This window comes from Corythoichthys intestinalis, chromosome 17 (assembly GCF_030265065.1).
Source record: "Corythoichthys intestinalis isolate RoL2023-P3 chromosome 17, ASM3026506v1, whole genome shotgun sequence".
Lineage (NCBI taxonomy): Eukaryota > Metazoa > Chordata > Actinopteri > Syngnathiformes > Syngnathidae > Corythoichthys > Corythoichthys intestinalis.
The window spans coordinates 23,987,767-24,015,032 of record NC_080411.1 but is presented as its reverse complement, the minus strand read 5'-3'; the positions used below and the strand labels follow the sequence as shown (position 1 = coordinate 24,015,032).

The window sequence follows — 27,266 nt, the reverse complement described above, 5'->3', positions numbered from 1 at the left end:
TCAGAGCCTGGGATTTATCCATAAATCTCAGAACTGTAAAGAAGATGTGCTAAACATTCTTCCACCATGCCGTCGAAAAAATAGTTGTGTTGTATTTATTTTTTTATTTTTAAAATAATCTAAATATGATTTTACCCTAAAAATATGAATGTATTACAAATTATTTGTTTGATGATGTTTTCCAGAGAAGGACACATCCATGCATGTTTATATTTGCTTCACAAAAAACAAAAACAAACAAACAAACAAAAAAACTCTTCTATTATTTTACACTACAGGATAAACACATGTTGGTTTTTGGTTGCAACACCTGAAAGACATGCTTCTTAGGGTAATTTCTAAAACTTTAAATTCTTAAAAGGTGTAAATGGTTGTCTGTCTTTGTCCTGTGTGTTTGATTGGCAACTAATTAAGGGACTATACCGCCTCTCGCATGAAGTCCACAATGGATATTCACATTGTAGTTACTACCGTATTTTTCGGACAATAGGTCGCACCTAAGTATAAGTCGCGCCAGCCATAAAATGCCCAACGAAGAGGAAAAAAACATGTATAAGTCGCACCAGAGTATAAGTCGCATTTTTGGGGGAAATTTACTTAATAAAATCCAACACATAGAACAGATCAGTCATCTTGAAAGGCAATTTAAAATAAAAATACAATAGAGAACAACATGCTGAATAAGTGTACAGTATGATAATGTTACATGATGCATGAACAATGAAATGCGAATGTGGCCAGTATGTTAACGTAACATAGCAATTAAGAGTTATTCAGATAACTATAGCATAAAGAACATGTTAACAAGTTTACCAAACCATCAGTGTCACTTCAAAACACCAAAATAATATGTAAAAATGATACAATAATGTGTTAATAATTTCACACATAAGTCGCTTCAGAGGATAAGTCGCACCCCCAGCCAAACTATGAAAAAAACTGCGACTTATAGTCCTAAAAGTATGGTATTTACTTCTATGTAGTGTTGCAGTCATTACATTTCTTGCTCCCGATACCAATACCGCTATCTGGCTTTGTGGTATCGGTCGATGCGATACCACTTTTTTTTTTTTCTCACACACATGCACATTTTGTTCCCTTTAAGTTACCACATAATCATTTGAATGTAAAATAATTGCTAACATGAGTGTCAGACACTGCTTAGCAACATTTGCGCTTGCCTTGTATGGGTGACAATAAACAAATGAAACCTTGAGACTGAAGGTGCTCTCAAATGCTAAAATGTTTTTATTTTTATTTTTTCAAATGTTTGCTCATTTTGAAATCAAGCCTGTACTAAGTCTACAGTCAGTGAGTGCATTAGCTTAGCTCATGTGTTAATCACTTTTGTGAGCAGAGGTTAACAGTTCGCTAACCTGCTTTTTCCAGTTTTTCGTCCTTCTAACAAGCCTAACATCTTTTTTGATGCTCATGTCACTGTCCTTGTTCATAAAACTTTAAAAAAATGGCTGGAATTACCATTTAACATGTACATTTATCCACCGTTTAAAGTATCGGCCCATACATCAAAAATATGACTGCCTAATGAGCACATTCAACAACACCGACCAAAAGTTTCCTCGGCTCAAAAGACTTTTTTTTTGTTTGTCTTCTTCCACTTCTTCTTCTTCTTCTTGGGTAGTGACCTTTGTCTTCTTTTTTAACGTTCGTAATTGGTAGCGGTAGCCACCATGTGAAGGACAACTACCGAATGGTGTTTGTAACTAGCGGCCATCTTGGGAAGGGCGACCGTTGGTTAGAAACTAAATCTCAAAGAGTACAAATTGTGCAGCATCGGCGTGTTATTTCATAGAACTAGCTGATACTGATACCTGTATTTTAATGCCATATCTGAGCCCTTTCCTATACTAATCTTTCCTGTACTAATCGGTGTCGGTGCAATACTTCCTGTAAGCTGTGTTGGCGGGGCATCAATTGAGCTACAGTAGTCAACAAATATGAGACACTTTATGACCTACACATTTCTTTGGTCTTCTCCTTTTATATGTGAATACATTTTTTCACTCTCTCCCATTCACAGACTGGCATTTAAAAGGTATAAAGATGCTCTATTTGTCTGCATTAGAGCAGGGCAAGGTAAACCGAAAATTTACCGTTACCGAAATTCTTCACGATGACTGATGTAATTTTGACCATGTCTGTAAATTCGGTAATTTAATAAAACAAGAAAATACAGTCTTTTCATCCCGCTTTGATTCTGTGTTGTTCGGCTACGTTCATTCCCCTTTAAGAAAGCAGTCAGTGTGCTTACGTATGGAGTCACGTGGTTATCAGGACGTCAAAAAAACAGAACCCCGGTAGGCTAATGCTAGCGGCTAATGCTACAAGTAAACGTGATGGAGTGTGGCTTATGGGAGGTTCGCCAAACTTTCACCTGACATTAAGTAGACTCTTGGCGGCATCCAGATGGGCTTTAACCCGCTGTCCTCCATGGTTCTCACGATTTCCTGGAGAGGGTGCTTTCTACTGGTAGCCTGGCCAGAGGCTAACGCTAGTGGTTACTGCTAGCGGCTAACGCTACAAATGAACGTGATGGAGTCGGTTAGCGGTTTGTCGAAATGGCTGAACTTAATGAGTGGATTGATTGGGCACGGACTGCATGTAGCAATTAGTATGTCACGTTATTTTGCATCTCGGTCTGTGTGTTATTTCTCTGATAGCTTTTCTGATGGTAAAGCATTCAGCATAAAGTACAATCCAACAGTGAAACTTATCTGACGTTTAATGGCCACAGCTATTTTTCTGTAATTGCTTGCTTAATTCTGTGTCATTACTGCCATCATAAAATCTTAAATGTTTCATTGGAAGAAGATCAATATAGCTTTAATGTGTGTGTGGGGGTTGGTGTGTGCGTGCATGTATTAAAAATGCACTGGGGAAAAAACCCTGAAACCTTGAAGTAAACACTTGTGTTGAGTAATTATGTCACAGCAGCCATTAACAATACGTATATTGTCTTTTTGAATTGTACTGTTCAAGATCTCAGTCATTTGTGTTACAATGACATGTTTGCACAGTCATATTCATTTTGATAATGTACATTGTTCTAGCCATACAAGCTGTAATAAATGTTCATACTGGAATTCTTATTGTTTGCAATATTTTTTTTAATTAGTACTTAATGTTTGGACTGCATCTACAGTTGTTAAATATGTTAAATTGAAAGCTTGTAACTAAATGAACGAGAAACGGCTCATCTGTATTTCATGCAGGGATTCAGATTTTCAAATTATATACAGTGGGGAGAACAAGTATTTGATACACTGCCAATGGGAAAACCCATTGGCAGTGTATCAAATACTTGTTCTCCCCACTGTAACAGTCTGCTTGGGCGAATTTAGCGTTATTTATCGTTATCGAGAGGTAAATCTGCTCAATTTACTGTGACACCTACTTTAGGCCATATCGCCCAGCCCTAGTTTGCATTTGTGTGTGCCCTACGACTGAATGGCGACCAGTTTAGGGTGTAGTCCGCCTCTCAAAGTCATTTGATATAAGCAAGTATAAGCGGTGTTGAAAATGAAAGGATAGATGCTTTGTGTATCTGATTTCATTATTGCATTAACATCATCCCGCTCATGTTGTAAATTTTTAATTTTTTTATGCTGATTTTTGTTTATGAGGTCGTAAATAGATGGATGAGTGGTTAGCACGACTGCCTCGAAGCTGAGAGATGGGAAGAGCTCAGTACCTGGTTCGGTTTCCTCACACCTCCCAAAAACATCTCCAAATTATCCGTATAAGTGTGTGCGTGAATGGTTGTTTGTCTCATTGAACTCTTCTGCTCATTCTTAGCTGGGAATGGCTCCAGCACCCCCGCATTCCTCCTGAGAATTAGTGGCATGGAGGATGAATAAATGACTATATACAGTATACTGTGTCGTGAATATTTTGCTGTGCGTTAGTCATGATATTACTGTATATTGTGTGGTTTGAGCACGGACTCACACAATGAAGTGAAACTGAAGGAAGGAGTGACTTCTGATCTCTAGAGGCTGGTTATTGATCACAAGCACATTACGTTGCACGGACGCACCCCCCCACACACACACACCCACACACACACACACACTCAAATGATTTCGTGACAGCATGTATTTGATTACCACTAGAGGTGCGTGTGGGGGTGGGCACTGAGATTTGAGGAGTGGAGGTTTCCTGATGGGGTAATAGATCTGCCAATGATCCCTCAGGGGATGGATAGGCCCTGAGGTGAGATAACAAATGCTCATGGAGAATGAGCTCAAGTTTAGGGATTTCTTTTTGTTAATACAGGGAGAGGAAAACCACGTTCAAACCTGTGTAGGTACTATAGACCAGATCATTTTGGACTAGATGATCTGTTAGTCCACTTCTTTTTAGCTTTACAACCCTAAAAATGTATTTCTTTATGTATTTGTGAAAATGTGAGTGAATACAAATACTTTGATTGCTATTATGAGGTCACACCACAGGAGATATGGACATTCAATTTATTTTGAATCTGTGCAGCAACAACTGAGAGGAAGAACAGAACTACCGTGGTTATTATTCCTGCCTCACAATCCACAATCAAACCCTGCTCCGGGTTTAATCTCAATCTATTATGTGTTTTAATCATGTTCTCCTTGTGCTTGGGAAGGTATTTTTTAATGATATTTGGAAATTTGATGTATATCGGTATCAGCCTTTTTTTTAAATCCGACCAGCCGATATGAAAAAGTCAATTTAAAACCAAGGATAGGGACTAGGGATTGTGCCATTTTTCAGAGTATCGGAATCAGTTGGAAAGGATCAGGTTTTAATTAAAAACTACAAATTTCTGTTTTTCTGCTTCTTGTTCATACAGCCTAACTGTCTCTCTTGCTGCTTTTCATGGTCAGCAGTGCACTGCGAGTTTTGCTTGTTAAGGTTAACAAGCATTGAAGGCTTTGATCTTGCCAGAGAAGCTTGGCAGTGCTACCTTCAAAGACGCTGAATGTGTCAACTGTCAACCATCATTTAGCTTGTTAAACACGAGTGTGCCTTGGCAACTCATTTTGTGTTTGTGCGCGGCTGTTCTCAGCAGTGAGCAGATTCGACTGGACTCCCTCAATGAAGCATGTAATAAAGACAAGCATTTTTCTACATTATTCTTGTTTAAAAAGGCGGCACGGTGGGACAGTAAGATTTTTAAACTTTTTTTTTTTCCCCCTAGACTTACAGTTGTGGTCAAAAGTTTACATACACTTGTGAAGAACATAATGTCATGGCTCTCTTGAGTTTCCAGTAATTTCTACAACTCTGATTTTTCTCCGATAGAGTGATTGGAACAGATACTTCTTTGTCACAAAAAAACATTCATGAAGTTTGGTTCTTTTATGACTTTATTATGGGTTAACAGAAAAAGTGATCAAATCTGCTGGGTCAAAAATATACATACATGGATCTGAAAAAGCGAATCATTGACTTGAACAAGTCAGGAAAGTCACTTGGAGCCATTTTAAAGCAGCTGCAGGTCCCAAGAGCAACAGTGCAAACAATTGTTTGTAAGTATAAAGTGCATGGCACTGTTTTGTCACTGCCACGATCAGGAAGAAAACGCAATTTAAACGGCGGCACGGTGGCTGAGTGGTTAGCACGTCTGCCTCACAGTTCTAAGATCAAGGGTTCAATCCCGGGCTTCGGCCTTCCTGTGTGGAGTTTGCATGTTCTCCCCGTGCCTGCGTGGGTTTCCTCCGGGAACTCCGGTTTCCTCCCACATCCCAAAAACATGCTTGGTAGGCTGATTGAACACTCTAAATTGTCCGTAGGTATGAGTGTGTGCGTGAATGGTTGTATGTCTCCTTGTGCCCTGCAATTGGCTGGCAACCAGTTCAGGGTGTCCCCTGCCTACTGCCCCGAGTTAGCTGGGATAGGCTCCAGCACCTCCGCGACCCTCGTGAGGAAAAAGCGGCATGGAAAATGAATGAATGAATGAATGATTCAATAAACATGCTTTAGGCATTTCAATAAAGTTCAGTGTTTGCATTATTCAATTTTTCTGCGCCAATTTTTACACTTTAACTGTAAATGAATACCGGCTTCAAAAAGTGGTTATCGGCCTCTCTAAATACTAAAAATCGGCATTGGCCCTATAAAACGATCTCTAGTATTTTTTAAGATATTCTACTTTAGTTATGAATGTATTTGTCAAAAAATGCACCATATAAAGTACTGTATGCTTTGATATTTGCTGCCTCAATCGCAAGGCTTTAAGGAGAATCACTGTTGAAAATTCACTTTTGTAAATACAGCTTCAGGTTGAGAATGAATGAATGTAACTGCACGTTGTTTAACAATTCAAACCAAGTGCAACAGGAGAGTTGTGACGAGATACAGTATCTCTTTCTCATCTCAGTGAGCTACTATTCATTCTGTGCGTGCTTTGTTTTTTGTTTGTGTGCGGTGCTTATTCCCTAAAAATCGTGTCACCTGTGCTGTCAGCATATTTCGTAAGATCTCAGTGTAAGACATGGCTCAGTTCAGTGGAAGATGTGTTTTGCTTTTCTTTTGGCTTTTTTTTTGCAACACTTATTCGCAAAGAAAGCCAAGCTTTAATAGGAGGTGTTGTGAGAATAAGAATGTGAGATGGGAAAAGATCAAGTAAAACAGATAAGACCCCAGTTGTCCCTTAATCATTTGTTTAATATAGCCATAACAGGAAATCACCATATTGGGAAATACCTTATCATGCTTTTCCTTTTATTGGTGTTCACAGCATACTGTTGCCATTTCAATGATTGGGTACTGGTAGTGGTTAATTTTATTGTTGACTTTTTTAACATTTAGCAAAATTTGAGCCCCTTTGCTTTGAAGCATGGCCATGTTACTATTTTATATATCAATTAATTATATTGCCAATCACAGAGGTGGGTAGTAACGCGTTACATGTACTCCGTTACATTTACTTGAGTAACTTTTTGGGAAAAATGTACTCCTAAGAGTAGTTTTACTAAGCCATACTTTTTACTTTTACTTGAGCAGAATTATGAAGAAAAAACGCTACTCTTACTCTGGTACTTTGAGCTACACAAGAGTCGTTACATTTTTTTAAAAAAATTCTACATATTAGATTTTTTTTGCCAGCGATATCAAGAGTAGCGCAACAATTTCACCAATGAGACGACGCAACAAAAATCACATGACTCCATTATACCAATCAGACGCAAGTAGGGCTGCAGCTATCGATTATTTTAGGAGTCGATTAATCGATGAACTAGTTAGTTTGAATAATCAAGTAATCGGACAAGGAATATGAAAAATTAAAATACCCGAGCTGAGCCTCAAACGGTATAAAAGATAGATAAATAATTATCTATGTACAACAAAAGAACAATTGGCTTACATAGCAAAAGTCCGCTAGCTTAAATGCTATTAAAACGCTAACTTTTTTTTTCACAATGCTCTGAACAAATGGTTCAGACACATATTCCCACTAAAAACGGCTATACCTATAAACTAAATTACAAATGCAATAAGAAAAACATTACCTCAAACAAAAACTTAGCATATGTTGGTCTTAACATGGAGCAGCTGGATTCAACCATGTGAAATGAGGCAGAAAAGAGGGCAGTGTATCCACCCAAATCAGTAAAACTGAATGCTTGCCATTTTATGAGCATGCCAGTCTGTTCAATCACATGGCGTCACATGGCACCGTAAAAAATGAAATATTCGACATAGAGCGCTACCCTCAACATCACTCGAAAGCATGTATTTTAACGTCTCTCCCAGTTTATATTTGGCACCAATTGACCAAAACCGGAGATATGATCCTTTTAATTTCATAATAGTAGCAATGAAGGTTGCACATCACGTTGACGCTGCTACCCTTCTATTCAGACTAAGAACTATGTTCTCCACTAGCGGGCACTTACACTGTATGCTCTTTGGGCCAGTAATGCTTCATTTCTGTCATTTTTTTCTCTTGCCGGAATTAAATCTTTTTTGGGTTTTTTTTGTATTTATGTGGCTTAATGTGGTTATGTAATGGATTATTGTATAGTATCATTATAGCAACATAAAGATTACTTTGTGCTGAGAAAAAAATACCATTGTTTAAAAAAAAAAAAATCAAACAGAAATGTAAGCAGTTACTCACATGTTACTCATTACTTGAGTATTCTTTTCACCAAATCCTTTTTACTTTTACTTGAGTACATTTTTGGGATGACTATTTTTATTTTTCTTGAGTAATATTATTTTGAAGTAACCCTACCCTTACTTAAGTAAAATTTTTGGCTACTCTTCCCACCTCTGGCCAATCATTTGTCCAATTCAAGTGTTGTAACATGTGGATGACTGTGTGACACTGTGTGGGGAGAAACCTGTGTTACGCAGAGTGATGCGCAGGAAAAGAGCAAAAGAGAAAGAATATTAATATAAATTATATCATATACATTTTTTAATTTATACCTTTTTCTCCTGTTTGTAAACCAAAATGACCCTGATTTACTTTACTTTTACTTCAGTAAATACCAACTGAACTACTTGTGAAGGAATGAGACAGACCGCGAAAGTTGTTTACTTAATAATCATTCATAATTTCTCTAAATTATCTCTCTTTGGTGACCTTCAAGGGATTAATAAAGTCTAGCTATTGGAGAAGATATAACTCTATAAGTCTTCGTCTCTCCAGGGAATGTAAGTGTGGCTGTGGTTCTGTGGGCGAAGTGTTGGCAGCTAGCTGAGTGTTTGATTGATCTTCCTCATAGGAGTTCCAGGGCATATTGTGAATAATCTGCCTGCAGTGAAGAAAGACATAAATAGCTGGACTTTGAATGCTAGAGAAAACACATTTTCCCCCATTATCATTTTTTATTCATACATTATGCAAACCTACCTGCAGCTGTTAACTAGTGATATTTTGGGGGATGCAGGACAACCTACTTCTGATGTATGAGACTGCAAATGCCACAAAATCTGAAATTATGAGTTCCATCCAATGTAACAGCCATATGTGGTTTCTGAATTTTCTTAAATGATTATGCCTGTCACTTTCATCTCATACACTTTAGGTTGTCTCATAAATCATAGCTCTATTTTTGCTACATTTCTTCCTGAGATTGTGGGCAATGTTATTCACAACCACTTTACTGCCCCTGTTGGACTCGGTGTTTTAATGTATTTTTCATGTGCTGTATTCATGTCTGCTTAAAAGGAGTTCAAAGCACTTTACAGTTTTGCCTTCCACATTCATATTAAAACACTTGTGGTGGAATGAATGAAGGTGCCTATGCCATTGTGGTTAAAACATAAGTCATGTTTTTTTCATTGCATTTTTTAATTACTGCAGAAAGTAATGGGTAAATTAATGGGTAAATTGCAAATGCTGTAATATACTGACAACAATGCAGCAAATAATCACAGGGCACATTCAGACAAACAGCCATTAGCAATCACATTTCCACTTATGTTCAGTTATGTTACGTTCAGAGTCTTCAAACAGGCATGTTTTAGCATATGGGAGGAACCAAAAATTGTGTGATCCCAATAAATAAATAAAGTAAGTATTGGCTGTCAAACGAAAATTTTTAATCGAGTTAATCACAGCTTAAAAATTAAATAATCGTAATTAATCGCAATTCAAACCATCTATAAAATATGCCATATTTAAATTAAATTATTATTATTATTATTTATATTAAATTATTGTTGGAATGGAAAGATAAGACACAAGACGGATATATACATTCAACATACTGTACATAAGTACTGTATTTGTTTATTATAACAATAAATCAACAAGATGGCATTAACATTATTAACATTCTGTTAAAGCGATCCATGGATAGAAAGACTTGTAGTTCTTAAAAGATAAATGCTAGTACAAGTTATAGAAATTTCAAAACCCCTCTTAATGTGTTCATTTTAATAAAGTTTGCAAACTTTTCGATCAAAAAATAAACCAGTAGCTCGCCATTGTTGATGTCAATAATAATTATGGTGCTGAAACCCATGAAATCAGTCGCACCCAAGCGCCAGCAGAGGGCGGCAAAACACCAAAAAACACAAGTAACAAGTGGAAATAATCAGTTTGAGCGGGGCACGTGCGTTCAATGTGTCAAATATTTTAACGTGAGTAATTAAAAAAAGAAATTAACGCCCGTTAAAGCAATAACTTTGACGGCCCTTAAAATAAGTAACGGCTGAAGGAGTCTGACCTTCTATCCAGACCGCTGGAATCGCGCCAGCCGAACTGCTGGACCCGCGATGGCGCAGTTCCAACGGGCCGTGCCGGCAGGATCCCGGCAATCCAGCCAGAAGGGCAAACTCCGCGCGTTCACCCTAGTCTTAACCGCTTGTACTGACTCAATTTTGCAAGGGCTAAAGAAGGTTCAGTGAAAACAAGTTGACAATTTATTTAGGTCGACAGAGATCAAAACGGCAAAGCGAAATGGAAACACTCAGGCGCGCAGGCAAGGTCACACTTAGGGATGTCCCGATCCAGGTTTTAGCACTTCCGATCCAATACCGACATTGTTTTGCACTTCTGATCCGGTACCGATACTGGCCTATACCGATACCGGCCTATCTAAGTATGTGTTAAAGTTTAAAGTTATTTAGCCTCCTTACTTAGTTATCAGACTCATGTTGAAAAGGGTTTTAGTACTCTTGATAACAACTAGCCAGCTGAATTAGGTGAGTTTGAATAACACACAACGGTTGGTAACAAGAAACTGACCTGTTTATTCAGTGACAAACACAAAACATTATAAATAACAAACAGAAATGGCATAGTCAGTCAGTAAAACGTGCAAATAATATTGTAAACTGTCTTAAAAAAGCAAAACACACAAACAACCTCAGTGGAAAATTTTAAACATTTTAAAACAGTAAATAAAATACTCAAGTCCCCATTCTGTATCAGCAGCTTTAAACTACATTCAATTCATTTAATTTTGCGAATCAACTGTTAAAGTTGTTAAAATTGCTCCCGTTATTCCATAATTTCCCTTCTGTCTACTTTTGACATGAAAGTTTTAATACTGTTTTGAAGATAGATTCAAGTCAAGATTTTGCCGATTTAGGAGTATTTTAGATAAAAAGTTAATTAGGTTCGCTTGGAAGGTTCACAACAGCCTACTAGGGAAGTCTCCTGCTTTAAGATGGCGGCTGTTTACTAACGCATGTAGTTTTCCATACTTCAATGTTGCTAACGCCGTCGAGTCTGTCATCTTGCATCTAGTTCTGTATACATATGATATCTATTATCTGCAGTAAAATGATGTTGACGTAGTTTGTAGCGGCTGTCAGCAGCAGTCAGGTTTTCTTGTGTTTTTTATCCAGCGGCATGAGTTGAGCTAAAGCCATGAGTCGAGCATTGGCATTACCCGGGTCTATGACAAGCATGAGGTTTACTCTCGGGACGCAATGCGGTCCGTTTCTCATTGCGTCCCGAAGACCACGCTGTGTATTAGTTCCGCATTACTTGACATATTTCAATAATCGGAATTTGGATGTTTGTGAATCGTTCTTGAATCTTCCAAGGATGTAATGACGGCTGGGCATGTTGTACTGTGGTTCTAAGTGTTGGATGGTGCGTCTTTACTCACGAGAGATAATGGCTCGTCATCCAGAATGAATTCTTCGGCAATGACTCTTGTTATTCCCTGGGCTTTGGGACTGTGGAGTGCTAGTTTGTCACGCATAGCAAAAGTTTCTGCCAGTGTTAGTTGCGTAGGACCTTTCTTTTTGTCTTCGGTTTTCTTAACATACTCCTCATATTGTTTGTGGTGGTATTTCGCTAAATGCTTGATTAGGTTGGTTGTATTAAAACTTCTTACAGCTTTACCACCACGCTTGACTTTATTGTGGCATATGTTGCACTCTGCCTCTTCGTCTTTGTCGTCCTTTAAGATGAAATGATCCCACACAGCTGACATTTTACCGATAAAGTCTCTCGGTAAATTGGGAGACGGTAATGTAGTGTGTTGAAGGTGTGCCATAAAATGCGGACCGGATTTCAGGGAAACCGAAGCAAAAACTGGAATGGATTATGAAAATCGGTGTGCTGGAAAACCCGGACAGGACTTTCAAAAAACTGGATCGGAAGTCTGGATCAGAATTTTTCCGTGCCGGCCGATCCGATACTGATGCGCATTTTTTTGCCCATATAGGCGTCCGATCTGATCCAAATATCGGATCGGGGCATCTCTAGTCACACTATCATATGTCAACAAAAGGTTCCCGAGAAGAATGACAGTGCTTAGTTAAACATTCAGTGTTTTGAAAGCTCTCGCGGGGCGGGCCGTGGGCAGGAAGAAGGATGTGTTTGGGATTATTTTCTGTTTGTGGATTGGACAGGAGGAGTCAGGAGTTACTGTTGTCCTGGCAACAGGGGTCGTGGATTTTGCCACCTCAGCGTCAAAGGGGCTCCTGGAGTCTTGTCAGTCGTGTTATCAGTTGGATATCGGGTGTTCTCCTGTGTTCCTTCTGTTGGGACAGACCATCCCGCCATTTGTTGTGGACTGTAGACTGGATTGTGAGACTTGGTGGTGCAGACGTGGGTTGGCGTGAATCTTGCTCGGTTAGTTGTATGACGCACGCGCTGGGCTTCCGTGATAAAAAGGCAGTGTTTATCTCTTATGCCCTATATTCTGCTTGTTTTCCTACAACTATGGTATAAGTGCTATTTATTTTATATTGAATGTGTTAGAGTAATACAAACAGTCAAACAGTAAATACGAGAAACAATACTATTCCCTGATTGATTGATTAAATTAAGTGTATTAGAGTAATGCAAACAGACGGTGCCTATGAGAAAAAGTACTATCTTCTTCACGGGGCTTAACAACAACTAATGAAATGTGCTGGAAGCTCTTATGATGTTTTGTAAGATAATTAGTACTGCAACGATGGATCGATTAACTCGAGTAATTAGATTAAAAAAAAGCTTTGAATCAAATTTTGCTGCTTCAAGTATTCGTTTAATCAGAGTGAAGTTGTAATGGTTTGTTTTGCAAGTGTTTGCATTCATTGTTATTGATTTGGGTGGCTACAAAGCCCTCTAGTGGCAACAGTGAATACGACATAACTCATTTAACATGACTGAATCCAGCTGCTCCCTGTTAAGACCAACATAAGCTAAGTCATTGTTTGAGCTAATATTTTTTCATGCTTTCGTAATTTAGCTATAGGTATATTAAGCCGTTTTATGGGGGTTTATGTGTTTGAACGATTTGTTAATAGCATTGTAAAAAAAAAAAAAAAAAAGTTAGCATTAGATAGCATTTAAGCTAGCGGACTTTTGCAATGCAAGTTAGCCAATTGTTCTTTTTTTGTACTTAGATATTCAATTATTTTAACATGGAAGTGCAATTCTGCATAGTTTGAAGAAACACTCGGAAATTTTATTTTGTATTCACATTTAATGCTCTTTTGTGTGCAATCTTAGAAAGCCTTGTTTTTTTTTTTATTGTGATTCTAAATGTTCCTAATCCAATTACTCAATTATTCAAACTAACTAGTTATAGATTAATGGACTACTAAAACAATCAATAGCTGCTGCCCTAATGATAATGTTTTTCAGTCCCCTGAATGATTAAAGTTCAAGGTACCTCTGTATCAAAAATCCTCCACGTATAGAGAAATTGCAAAAATTTGTTAAGAAGGCTAGTGAGCAAACTTTTTTTTTTTTTTTTTTTGCCTCATGGCGTGAGAAAAAGCAAAAGCCTCAAACATGAATCAGCCTCAAAGAAAAGCAAAGGGGAGGAATCAAACATACTATTTATAGCAGCAAAGATGCTCCATTGGCAAAAGAGGCAATCATGGGATAGTTTTGTCTGCACTAGTGTGTGAAATGCAAATGAGGAATGGAAACGGGCTTAGGGACATTTATCTTTTAAATAATTATTTCACATTTAATGTATAGCCTCCTAAGTAATTGACAAAGTGTAATTTGACAGCTTGAAAATGAAGCACTGCCTTGGGTTGTGAATGGAGTGTACATACTCATTTATACGTGTTAACAGCTAATTGAAGACCATTATTGTGATATTTGTACATCACTTTAGAAAAAAAACCCAAATCAAAATGGACATAAAAATACATTTATATCAATATATTGCTGAAACCTCATGCAGCACTCAAGTATTTTTTTTGTTTTGTTTTATGTATGAACAACATATGGCTTTCATTATAACGTTTTCTATTTTTTAGTGCAAATCTCCTTTGGCTCAAACCTGCTTAAATGCAGGATTCTAAATGCGACATGCCTCTGTTTTTGCAGTAAAAGCCGAAATGAGCCCAAATTTCAGATGACTAATCCGAGCAAAATGATTGGAAGTACCCCGTCCGCCATTGCTGAGGTGTGCCTCCTGCAGCACACAGCCAACAGCAGCTAATGTTACTGTTTACAGTGACTGCTGAGCCAGGGCTGCTATAGGTGTGCAAACACCCCAGTAATGGCGGCCAACCACTAGTGGTCTAATCTATACTTGGATTAGTCTAATGTTGTTGCTACTTAAGCAGACTGCAAGGCAATGCTGCTGTGCGCTGCCAAATAGTGGACGGGAGTAGAAGTGCAGCCACTGAATTGTTTATATCCACCAAAAACCAACTTGTAAGGATCGATACAGACAGATTTTAAATCAATACGAGAATTGCGTGGTGTAATATTGCGATATGTCTCAGAATTGATTTTTTTAACACCTGTAGTAACTACTGTATATCCCATTGGTCCTATAATAAGTAGGTCTTGATGATCCGCAACATCTCAAATAAGCTGCTTGAGCAATAAAGTGCGAAATACTAATGTTGACCCTTAGGATATTTAGACCAACTCTTGCCTCTTATGTATTAATAATCCACTTGTAAAGTTATAAATACTGAAAGAAAAGAGTAATTGGTCACTTCAAAAGCGGTGGATACACCTTACATAGAAATAACAGCCAGCTCTAGACAGTCATTGTGGCAGTTAATCTTCATTGGGACAAGATGTCAGCTGAGACAATGAGATGTTCAGTCCGATATTTCCTCCCTCAATATTTTATAGTCAGTTCTTGCCCACCCTGATGGGGAGGCAGCGACATTTTGACAAAGTCGGTGCAGCTTGGCCGAGCGGAGAGGACGAAGCTGATGAAACGTGACAGGGCCTCTAGGCTTCTGGTTTGATGAGCTCGCCTTCGGGATGACTGTCTGATCACCTTTCAGACCTGGCAATTTGAAGAAAAATGGCTCCTTGTTTTAATCTTCATGATTTTCTAAAGGTTACTTGAAGGTTAGGTTAATATGTCAATACTTATTACTCACTATGGTTAAATGTGACTATGCCTTGTTGTGATCTTGTCAAGGGTTTAATGTTAATTCACTCTTGATTAGCTCACCTCCCTTCCATACTTAAGTATTTTGACACGCAGCCTCCAGTGTTGAACAATTTCAATTTCTTTTTTATTTACTTGTTTTTTCTTACTATCCACACCATTTTATCATTTTCAATTGGAAGAGGTGTTTCCCACTAATTTGTAAACAAGAATTTAAAAAATGTTACAGTTCTCTATTATTGTAATGTCTTGTAATGTGGGGAAGTCACTGATGTACTTTATATTCGTTGAATGTCAAGAGAATGGTAAAATATTGTTTCACCGTGCGGAACGGTACGGGTCAAATAGAAAAACATTTCCATACTATACCCTAAAATGTGGATTTCCACGACTAGTCAAGTTGGGTATTAGAGAAGATTGCAAGAAGCAAAAAGTTGGCATGATGACTGTGACAATGAGAATGACTTGTTGGGAGAACAAAGACGGAAAGTTGCGCAAAGCTAAATACTGAGTCAATATAATCTAAAATCTTAAATATTAGTTTTACTCTGATTATCCTGTTATTCACAAACAAACACAGTTCATAGCACTAGTTAATAGCAATAATTAAAAGCAAAATTATTGGCCAAAAACCGATAGGCCGAATAATACATATGAATACAAATCATTTTTTATTTGATTAAAAAAATATATTTCTTATTTCATTATTTTCCGATTGTGTGAGCAGTGAGCATTTTGTGGCAAACACGTCTATAGCAAAGGGGCCGTCGCCGTCGTAGAATTCTGTTCGGGTGACGTTACGGCCGATGAAACCTTGATAAATGTGCTTTCTTGGAAGTTTGGGAAACTCGAAAAATTGGTTTCACGCCTCCTTTGCTATTCTAAAAGAGAGATCTCAATGTACGTTTGTGTGGAACTGTAGTTTAGAAAAACAACAAAAAACTATTCCGTTCTCACCGAATCGAGCAAAGCCATTTACAAGGCTTTTACAATCCCTAATACTCCTTAAAGTAAGATTAGCTGTTTTCTTGTGCAGCAATTGAAATTGATCGAGAGACAGGCGAGTGGTCCTGACATAAAATTATTGTACTAAACCACAGCAAATGCACAGGTATGCATTTAAATACTACTTTAATTGTATACTGCTCATTTGATTAAACTCCCAACTACTTACACACCAGGTCAAATGCACTGCACCCGATGTGACGTTGGATATTAACTCAGTCACTCCCAGCCATTTTCACTGGAGCAAGGCTCTTCGCTCCCGGCCGTTTTACTGGATTTTGACTGATTTTGCAAGGCCCACAGAAAATTCTGTTCTATTGCTATATAAACATGGAACCCACCAAAAGAAAGATTAGACTCTTCTTTCAGCAGAAAAAAAACAGTTCATATCTTTTTCCATTCTTTAGAAATCAGCATTAGAAAATAGCTTAGTTTGAGCAATTTTCCAATTTCTGATGAAAAAACGGAGAAATTGAGCTTTTTGGGAAAGCATAAATTTCAAACATAACTTTGACCAATACACAGCTATTTTTTGCTTTAGTTACATCCCATACATCCGAATAATGTTTTCTTTTTACAAAATAAGATAAACAACAAGACAAATAGAGCTTTTGATAGCAAAGTAACAATTTATTTACACATAACTAACTGAAAGATGACGCTGTTCTGGCCGCGACAGCTGGTCAAACTTTTCCCTCATCGCCGTCTGTCTCATAAAGATGAATTTTTTTGAGTCTCTACGGGCTCTGCTCGCGAGCAGCATGGACTCAAAGACATCGTCCGCTGCACTTGTGGTCCCGGTCGTTCTGCTCGGTCATCCAGCACCTGGCCTCCCGGGCGTCCTACCGGTTGTTCTGCTCGGTCGTCCGCTGCCTGGCATCCATTCGGTCGTCTTCCGCCGGCGCCTGGCCATGCGGCTTGGCCGTTTGTTGCCGTTGAATTGGGTTGCGGGTCTTACCAAATGCGCTACTGCCCTCCAGTGGCCAGTTTTATTGCTTTAAAATGGATTTTCAGCTTTGTGCTTTGGAGCTAAATTGAATCACGATCCACAGATGTCTTTTTTGAAAAATAAATAAATAAATAAATAAATAAATAAATAAATAAATAAATAAATAAAAAAAAGGTAAAAGACGTATAAATACGTCTTTGGGATACTGAAACAATTAAAAATAGAACATATTTATACGTTTTTCGGAGCAAATGAGTTAATGAAAAGCAACTTCAGAACGAGCGTGTAGTACCGTTGAACCAAAGTTATTTTCCTTCATTCGATAAATTATATATACTTCTTTGATACCTCAAATTACTTCCAAACTGTGGGCACGTTGGCTGTGATCCACTAGTGTTGCTTCTCGCAGTGTTATGAATGCGTCATCACAAAAGGACTACGGTTCTTCACACTGTGCGGTGGTAAACTTTTGGTCGTTTAACCGAAAATGCAGTTTTAGCTATTTTCGGCGCTGAATTTTCAGTCACATCTCTAGTTAATACTTTACCTTTTTGCCTGTAATGTAAGAAAGAATCACAGTATTCACGCTCTTTTCTGTTTTTGAAAAAAAAAAGCCACAAATTTAATTAAAAATAATTTATTTTTAAAAAAAAAGTACACAAGGCTAGTTTCATAAAGCAAGAATCCGATTATCCGATTTTCCGTGTTTTTCTGACTTGAGTGAGGCATTAACTTGACGGTCTGAACGGGAAAAGTTGTTTAAAAGTGGACCATTTCAAATCCAATCCAAGTCACTTTCGTATGTGGTTAAAATCCGATCTGGGCCACATTTTTTCAGTGGCTGCGGTCTGAACATCTTGGACTGCGAATTCTTGCGCATGCATGACATTTGAACAGGCTCAATGGACAAAGGCAGTTTGAACGGGCACGCCAAAAACATATATGGCAAAAAAATCGGAATTGTGCATTAAGACCTGCGGTATGAACCTAGCCCAGTAACATCTGCGCCAAAAGCTATCAGGAGGCGAACTTTTGCTGTGGCGATGCAGCTGGTGTCGGTCAGGTTTTCACTTCTCTGTCCTGCTGTAGTTTGTGTTAATAGCATGTTTCCACACATTGCAATTCAATTTACAATTGTAATACTGTATAATCCAAAACAACAACACATAAAACAGCTGAGTGACCATAGGCCTCTTGCTCCCTAGCTTGCTATCATTAGCAATAAAAGTCACAGAAAGGACAAAGTGGCTTTAACACATAATTCAAACAAATTTCATTTACGCCAATATTCAACTAGCATTTTTAGGTGCTTCTAATTTTTGCATTGTAAAGGACGCCAATGTGCTCTGTGCAACAGGCTGGAGGGAAAAACAAAACAAAAAAAAAACTTTATTGTGGTTGGCTCGCACAAAAAATGACGATTTTGTTTTGGCTAATCAACTTGAGACAATGAGTAGGAGTGTTTATCTCCCCTACGTGGTCTCAAGTTGGCTTGCATTAAACCTCAACAAATGAGTGATGGAAAATGGTCACGCGTTCCAATCCAGAACTTGGCCGTGGAAACACTCCCTTTTGCTATACTATCCGACAGGACCCGTACCAAACTGCCTGGTGGCTATGGACAGCTTATTCATGCAGCTGCTGTATACTACAGCTCCCACCCAGCATCTCACACACAGATAATCATGCCACTCGCCTCCAACCATGCAACACCCCGTAAGCTGCATGCATGCACAAGATGACTCTGGAATACCAACATTATTTTCTATCTGAACTTTTGTGTATGCAGCACATAAAGAGTGATATACTTGAAAAAGTTATTTAGAAAATAGGCATATTTCTTTCATAATGAACCTAAAATGAAGTCAAAATATTCAATTATGAACTACAAACTGAATTAGTTCATTTTAAAGTTTATGAACTGAACTTTGAACTTAATTGCATAGAAAATCAACATTCGAACTAAACACGTGCTGGTATGAGATTCTGAAGGTATGATTATCTTAAGCAAAAATATCACGGTTTCACGGTATACCATTTACAGCTCTAAAATGTGTTACTTTGAGATATCTGGGATGAAAAAAAAAAAATTGTTTCCAATGATAGAATTTTTATTTTTCAAAACATATTGGCAAATTGGATCTTAAGTAGAATCTTAAAATAAATTAAAAAACCCAAACAAAAAATAACTTAAATATTCTAAATAAAAATTAAAATAAATGCAGTCCTTTGGGTAAGCCTAAACTCACAGCCACAGCTCAACATTATTACCATATAAAGGAAATAATCGAATTATTTTCCATACAACGCATGTGTGTATGACTCGTATCATGTTTACGTTATACACACACACTTTCTCACACAGACAGTTGCCAGAGAGAAAAAAAACACGTTTTGCCACCGTGAGACACACTAAACACACTGAAGTTAACTCTGGTAGTTGGTAGGAAACATTCATGATAGTGTTTACTATCCGTTAATTTTGTATAAATGCGAAATCATACTGGACGTATTGCCTCCTCGGCAGCCACCCTCCGCAAACATGTTTTACATGTCGGCTGGCCCTCCTCCACTAAGCAGTGGCGCCTCCAGAAATATTTCATAGGGGTTACCAGATGGGGCCACTTAAAATCATGGGGTGGCACACCAAAACTAAAAGCCATAATTTCAGGTTTTTAATATATTATTGCAGTAAATAGGTCAGAGGGAAACTATCAGAAAGACTTAAGGACACGGCTACTGGTATACTTTTGTGTATTATGTAATATTTGATGTTACTAATGATTTAATGTGCATAGTCCATAACTGTCCAGTCAACATTTTGAGTTCCACAACAATTCTGTTTTATTGTGTTATGTATATATTAGGCATAAGGTGTACATTTAACAAAACGAAATAATTACTGGGGAAAAGCAGGTGCTCGCAGATACAAATAGAAGCAAGTACAGAGGCAATCATATCTTAACTGGATATTTCCAAACACAATGTTAATGTGACACAAAAATAATTACTCCTGAATGAACAAAACATAAAAAGTACTTCCCAACAGGGATCAACAGATTACCAGGCTATACCGTATGTGCAACATACACTCATATCGTCACTTAATGTAACACAAAAATAATTATTACTGAACGAACAAAACATAAAAAGTACTTCCCAACAGGAATCAACAGATTACCAGGCTATACCATATGTGCAACATACACTCATATCATTGTTTATTGTAATGCAAAAATTATTACTGAATTGTCTGAACAAATATACTGAACAAAAAATAGCCAAAAAGAGCTTGCAAAAAGGATCAATATTCTCTGATTTTGATGACCAGGCTATGAGTATGCTTCAGAACAGTTTTATTCGCCTGTTGCTGTTTTTTGGCGAAAGCATCCAAAAAGTCATCAAGATTTATGGCCCTAGCCCTTCGTGATACAACACTTAATAGCACCCCCAAATTGCTTAAACGCTCATCAGTCATGGTACTTCCCAAGGCAGTTTTGATTAACTTGAGCTTAGAAAAACTGCGCTCACAGGATGCAGTGCTCACAGGTAACACAAGTGCTATTTTGCACAATTTCTCCTCCTCACTAAGGCTCTGTCGCTCCCCTGTCGTTTCTTTCTCTCCTCGTGCGCTAATTTTCTTCTTAAAATAAGAAGCAATGTCTGTCGACTTTCTCTTCATTGTCTGAATATTGACCAGCAGCAGCTAGCGTTAGCTACCTAACTGAGTGACACAAGTTGAAACCACGTCAAAAAGGTGCTCTAACAGGTGTGTAATAGCACAATTTAGCTCTTAAAAAGCACATGTTATGATGGCGCATACTCCCCCTTCTTCTTTTACAAAGGTATTCTGACTTATATACTTACTTGTAGTCTTCTGCGTCTTCTCTCTTTACTTTTGTGGCGTTCACCTAAATAAGCTTCCCATCGAATTGTGCTACCTTGTCGCGCGCACTAAACCGTTGCTGTCGGAGCGCGCAACAGCAGCGGGGGCGGGGGGACTACTGTGAAGGTGAGGAGCAGCGGCTTGCCTGGGTGTGCATTTGGGATGAAATGCATAACTGATGCTACAACAATCTAATGATATACTGGCAAGCGGGGTGGCCAGTGGGGTGGCCAACAAATTTATAGGTGGGGCCGTGGCCACCCCTGGCCACCCCCTGGTGGCGCCATTGCCACTAAGCCACGGCCGTCCGTAACTTTTCTGTAGCCGATGTATTCCCATACCAGCGATTTCGTTTTCTTCGACGGGGGAAAAAAGTTCAAGAGTTTCACCTCCTCCAGCCATCGTGTAGCACAGCTGACTCACTCACTGAGCAACAACCGGTGGCTGAGGGTTGAACCTGTATTTTTGGGACATAAAAATTAGCTAATACATTAGGGACAGTATGACGGAAAGTTTTTTTGGTTTTGAAACAGGGACATTTTCATACCATGGTATACCTTGAAACCGGTAATCGGCACGTGTCTATTCGCAAACCAGGTACATCGAATCAAAATTGGTCAGGATTGGTGCCTATTTTCCGAGTTGTACGTTGAATTTGACAGAAGACATGAATATTTGAATGAATGTTTTAATAATAAATTCCCAATGAATAGATGGGGGGACATTGAGGCATTCAATGCAGCAGACTTTTCCCAAAACACAAGAGGCACTCCTACTCAACTTGCTACCTGCCATAATTCGAACAGACAGTGAGCCACTAGAGGCTGATTACACTGCTGAAGTGCGCTGAGACGGAGCCAATGAATGTCTAGCAGCAACATTTTCCAAGAATTTGCCGAGTGCTATTCAATTTACATGTCATTTGAGGCGAATGCTTGCTGTTTTAGTGAACTGGGAGTAAATGATCTCTTGGTTACAGCTGAAGCACTCTTAATCAGGAAACACACACTACTGTCACATTCAAACTGAATTGACACCTTGTTTACAGTGATAACAATGTGATGTTCCAAATTTGCCAAGCTACTTAAATTGGTGTGAGTGTAGGTGTGACATGGCCAGATGTTTTGTAGTGGTAAGCTCACATCAGCAGATGTTTGTGTCCTTGAAGCTTTGTCTCGCCAAATGAGGCATTAGGATGGATGTGAGAGTGACGGTCAGGTTGCCGCCATCAAGTGTCAGGTTGATGTTCCTGGATTTAGTATTGCAATGAGATGGGACAAGTACTTAGGGACTGATTAAGCCTCATTATCATCACTGTCTTGCCTGTGTCTAATGACTCCATTTGGTAGGGGAGTTGCAGTTGCGTGTTCTATTGTTTGTAGAACTGTGACTAAATAGTGTTCAATGGTGCAAGGAGGGAGCTTGTACAATCTTGGCTCGTTATTAATATCAGTAATTATCTTAATGTTGATGATATATCTTCAGCTTAAGCGTATCATCAAGCCTCCAAGAAAAGTAAAACATTATGTATGCAAAAGCAAAATTACGAAATCTGCACTCCTGCTTGCCTTTCTAAGTAGGTTAACAACAAAACTCTTGGTCTATAAAGAAGCTCATATGAAGGAAAAAAAAATGTCAGGCATCCAAGAGTGATTACATAATTCCTTTGGCTGCAGGATTTAAATGAAACAATGCTGGGATGACACTTTTTAGTACATAGTGCACTCTCGTTGTTGTTTTTGTTTTTAAATTTTCTCTACATATTGCCACTTATGCCAGAACGGTAATTTCTGTTTTGTTTGCAGATAATGGAGAAAGCTTGATTTTCTGTATTAAAAAAACAAAAAACAACAACGATTGCTTAGAAGCTCTACATGCTTTTGTGTCTGCACGTAGTTTTATTTCTGCAATGGTTATATATATTTTGTTCTCACACATGTAGGTTCGTGACAAAAACACTTGCTTCTTTTTCATTTAAAAAAAATAATAATTCAGAAAATAATTTCCTTCCACAAAGCTGTATAGTGATGAAATGAAGAAGTGTGGTCAAGTGTGTACTTTGGTTATTTGTGAGCTGCAAGGCTCTAACTACTATTCATTGTAAAATGGCCACTTCTTGAGCCATGCTGTGAAAAGCTAAGGGACGTTGCTATAGGCTTTTTGGAGTCATTACCATGCCTGTTTGTTGCACATATGAAGTCAAACATTTAGCTCCAAACCAGGGGTCGCGTTAACCGAATATTTTCCGTCGTTGACCGGTTTTTTACAACAGTGACGGAAAAAACTGAAGTCCATCTGTCATTTTGACAGGTTGCAATTAACACCCCAGACCACAGGGTGGCGAGTGAGCATATTAATTAGCTATTGTCTCTCTTGATGTATGACGTCGTTGGCCTTACTCGGAAAAATGTCAAGGCAACTGAGTGTCCGAAGTTTCTTCAAAAAGCCCCAAAACAACGATGGTGTTGATAAAAGAGGTGAAAAAAGAGGGACTGATGCAGTGAAGGATGACAACGAATCAAGTGAATCGCCGGTTCACTCCTCACTGCGGCAAGCAGTTGAAAACGCCGCCAATTACCAAGAAGGGCAGAATTGGTAACACGGTGAAAGCGGCAGAAAGCCAAAAAAGCGGACCAGACTAGCCAGAGCCTGAAATTATTTCAAGGAAAATATGGAGGGTGCCACCACTGTGTGTACTCTTTTTGCTAAGCTGAGCTCGCATACCACGGTAGCACGTCAGCTATGAAGGAACACTTGACACGCCGTCACCCAGGTGTATTTCGGAAGACAACAGGAAACAACAAGCTAGCGGATTGTAAGTCCATACAACTTTCTAACGATTTTTTAAAAAATTGGAAGTTGCCTTTATGTGCGTCGTATCAACGTGCATTTTTATTTAATAATAATAATAAATTAAAAAAAAATATATATATATATATATATATATATATCCTGTATATACATAATATAATAAAAATACATATGGAAACACAGTACTGGCCTGCTTACTGTAATCCATGACTGCACTAATGTTAGTTACTGTACTTTATATTATATTGTATTATTGTGTATATACTTATAGTGACTGCATCAAGATATAGTCATTTTAAAAATTTAAGTGACGGGTAAAAATAGATTATTACCGGATTTTTATGACCCTGTCAGTCAAAATGACAGACAACGAAAAAGTCTAGCGCAACCTCTGCTCCAAACCCCCCTGCACAATATATCATGTTTCCCCTTTATATACACCAATCTTCATCATTCACAAACAGACCCCCTTGGGTTGGATTAAATGGTATTATATGAATACTAAGGATGTCCCAATTGCGTATTTTTGCACCCGAGTCCGAGTACAAGCCACCTGATTTTGAGAATCTTCCGAGTCCCGAGCTACCGAGGCGTCTTGAGGCCAGATCAAAGCTACAAACCTGTCAATCATAGTTAACTTTAAGTACCAAACGCCAGCTGCACTGGTGACCAAGAAAAACAGTTTGGTCGCATTGCTTTTCAGGAGGGAGGTAAGAAGCTGTACAAGCATGAAGCAGAAAAATAACTATATTTTTTTAAATAAAAAAACAAAAACAAAAAAACGACCCTTTTCACCCAATTCCAATCCTCTGAAAAATGTCCCGATTTCTGATCATATGATCGGATCGGGACATCTCTAATGAATACAGTGTGGACATCGTGAGTCAACCAAAGTCTTCCTAAACAGAGCTATTCAAGTCTGGTGAAAATTCTTCTAGTTTTAATATTGCAATATACATCGCAATATATCGCAAAAATCCCAATGTCAGTTTTTTCCAGTAACATTCAGCTCTACTCCAAAACCTTCTGAATGATTTTATATGTATTTTAGATTACGTGAATGAGGGGTACTCAGTCTGGTGAGAGGTGACACAAGTGGCTGACCCTTGGGTCAACTAAGGAATGGTTAAAGGCGACATGCATCTTCCAGCTGGCTGGGCAGATCTCTGAAATCCCAGAAGGAAATGAGTTTAGTTGAAAGGACATTTGAGCTGCTCTGCTTGTTCTTTTGTGCCACTGAGGCGAAGGAGAAACATCTGAAATGTGAACGCACAGATGTTTGGATAGGCCTATATTGACGTCTCAAGGTCAGCCATGCTATGACTTTGCTTCACATTACATTCAAAAGAAGGTGCATCTAAAGCCAGTTACACACATAGATTTTTTTTTTATTTTTATTTTTTAAATGAGAGTACACACATTTGTGTTGTAACTCTTATAAAGTGTGGTACTGTGTATTTGAGACTCCATAGACATTCATGCCTCCTCCTTTTCTGCTGTCTGCTGGTGTACTAAGACTCACCTGAGGGATAGAGGGCATCATAAGAGAAAACACACAAAGAAACAAATATATAACTTAGGTTATCCAATTGCTGTTTTTGTAACTTCAATCCAACTGCAAGTTCTTCATATCGCTACATACAGTAGCCGTTACTCAACTCAACCAATTATATCTCTATTTGTGAGTACAACAGTGTGAAATTCGGCCATTTCTAATTGGCTGTCGTTCCGTTTCCATCACCATCAAAGAGTCCATGGATCAGCCATACTTGCTGATCACACAGATAAGGATAAGATCAGAAATTTAAGACATGTTATCAGCTACTCCCAGAATACTTTCAAATCTTCAAAAATACAACTAAAACCTAAGAATGTTCTTTACTACTACAACCAATTAACTACAGTACTTATAACAAGATGAAACTATCAGCACCTTTTTTAAGGATAGTGTTGACATTTGATGTCTTTTACAGAGTGAGGTGTCGTAAATCCTGAGAGGTCTCCTGACAGGAGACAAGATGGCGTCCAACCACATCCTGCGCAGCTACTCCATCATCCCGTGTTTCATCTTTGTAGAGGTGAGAAGTTGTAAGAAGTGTGATGTTTGCTCAGAGCATTCAAATATACACTGAATGTGAATGAGTTCTAATCTCGGATTGGATGAAAGGCATGAGGGAGATATTTAACCATTAGCAAAATGACCTTGTCTGGTAAATTTTAAACGGCTAAGTGAAGCATGAAGTATCTGGATGGGTGGAAAGCAGAATGCGTGTGCCAGCCTTCATATTTAATTACCTTGTTAGCAAGGGGTCTTAAATCTGAGTGATGCCTCTAGACGTCCACACAACTCAGTTTCTTTTTCCTGTCCCCATCACCAAAAGATAGCAACATTCACGTTTCCCTGACAGAAATCTTCCATAATTTGGTATGGCATGACTGTGCTCTCACCGCTTAACCTCATGCATTCTCCTGGACTGACCTCTCACTTTCTGACAGTCTTTCCTCTTGACATGCGACATGAGGCATTTGTGTATTTTAATCTCCCTTCCTATTTGCAGAGATCCACCTTGCATTCAGACCAGCATCATGCCTTTGCACTTGTTATGTAAGAATCACATGATACTTCTGCTATTTTCACCCCCCCAAACAGCAACCCGAGGGTTTAAGACAGTGATGTGCAAAATGTACATACTCCTGTGCAACTGTTTTACTAGTTAAAAAAAAAAAAAAAGAGTTTTTTGAAAGAATTATTTAGGGTTGCTGTTTTTTTCTCTCTAATTTTGTCGTTTTTTTTCTGTTTACATGTACAGTACTTATGTATTTAGTTTATTCTGTTTATTTGGTAGCCTGCAGCAAGTAATTCAAATATTTTTGCATAATTTTACATTATTTTGGATGCTATTATCATAATGTTTTGGTTATTTATTTATTCTTTTATTTGCTATTTCTTTTCTTTTGCAGGGAATCACATTGACCCATTAACATTTTGGGTGCCGCTAGTAAACAAATGGGAATTGTAATATCTTTGTTTATTCTACCTTAATGTGCCTGTGACAGCATAAAAAAAAAAAAAAAAAAAAAAAAAAAAACGAATAGTATTATTATGTGAATTAGAATCATATTTTAAGACTATTCGACTATATGCAGTGGTATGAAACCTTTTGGAATTTCTCACATTTCTGCATAAAATCACCATCAAATGTGATCTGATCGTTGTCAAAATCACACAGATGTAAAAACAGTCTCCACTTGAACTAAAACCACCCAAACATTTATAGGTTTTCATATTTTAAAGAGGATAGCATACAAACAATGACAGAAGGGGGAAAAA

General features: G+C 38.2%; 1 protein-coding gene across 2 annotated transcripts in view; it reads left to right on the top strand.

Annotated features, from left to right (window-relative positions):
* The window catches only part of plppr1 (phospholipid phosphatase related 1), a 98,452-nt gene that overhangs the window by 2,857 nt on the left and 68,329 nt on the right, over positions 1 to 27,266 (top strand). For both annotated transcript variants that reach the window (XM_057818390.1, XM_057818391.1), the window contains exon 2: positions 25,909 to 26,013. In XM_057818390.1, the coding sequence (XP_057674373.1) occupies positions 25,954 to 26,013 (60 nt within the window). In that variant the 5' untranslated portion in view covers positions 25,909 to 25,953. The remainder of the gene's footprint in view (positions 1 to 25,908; positions 26,014 to 27,266) is intronic.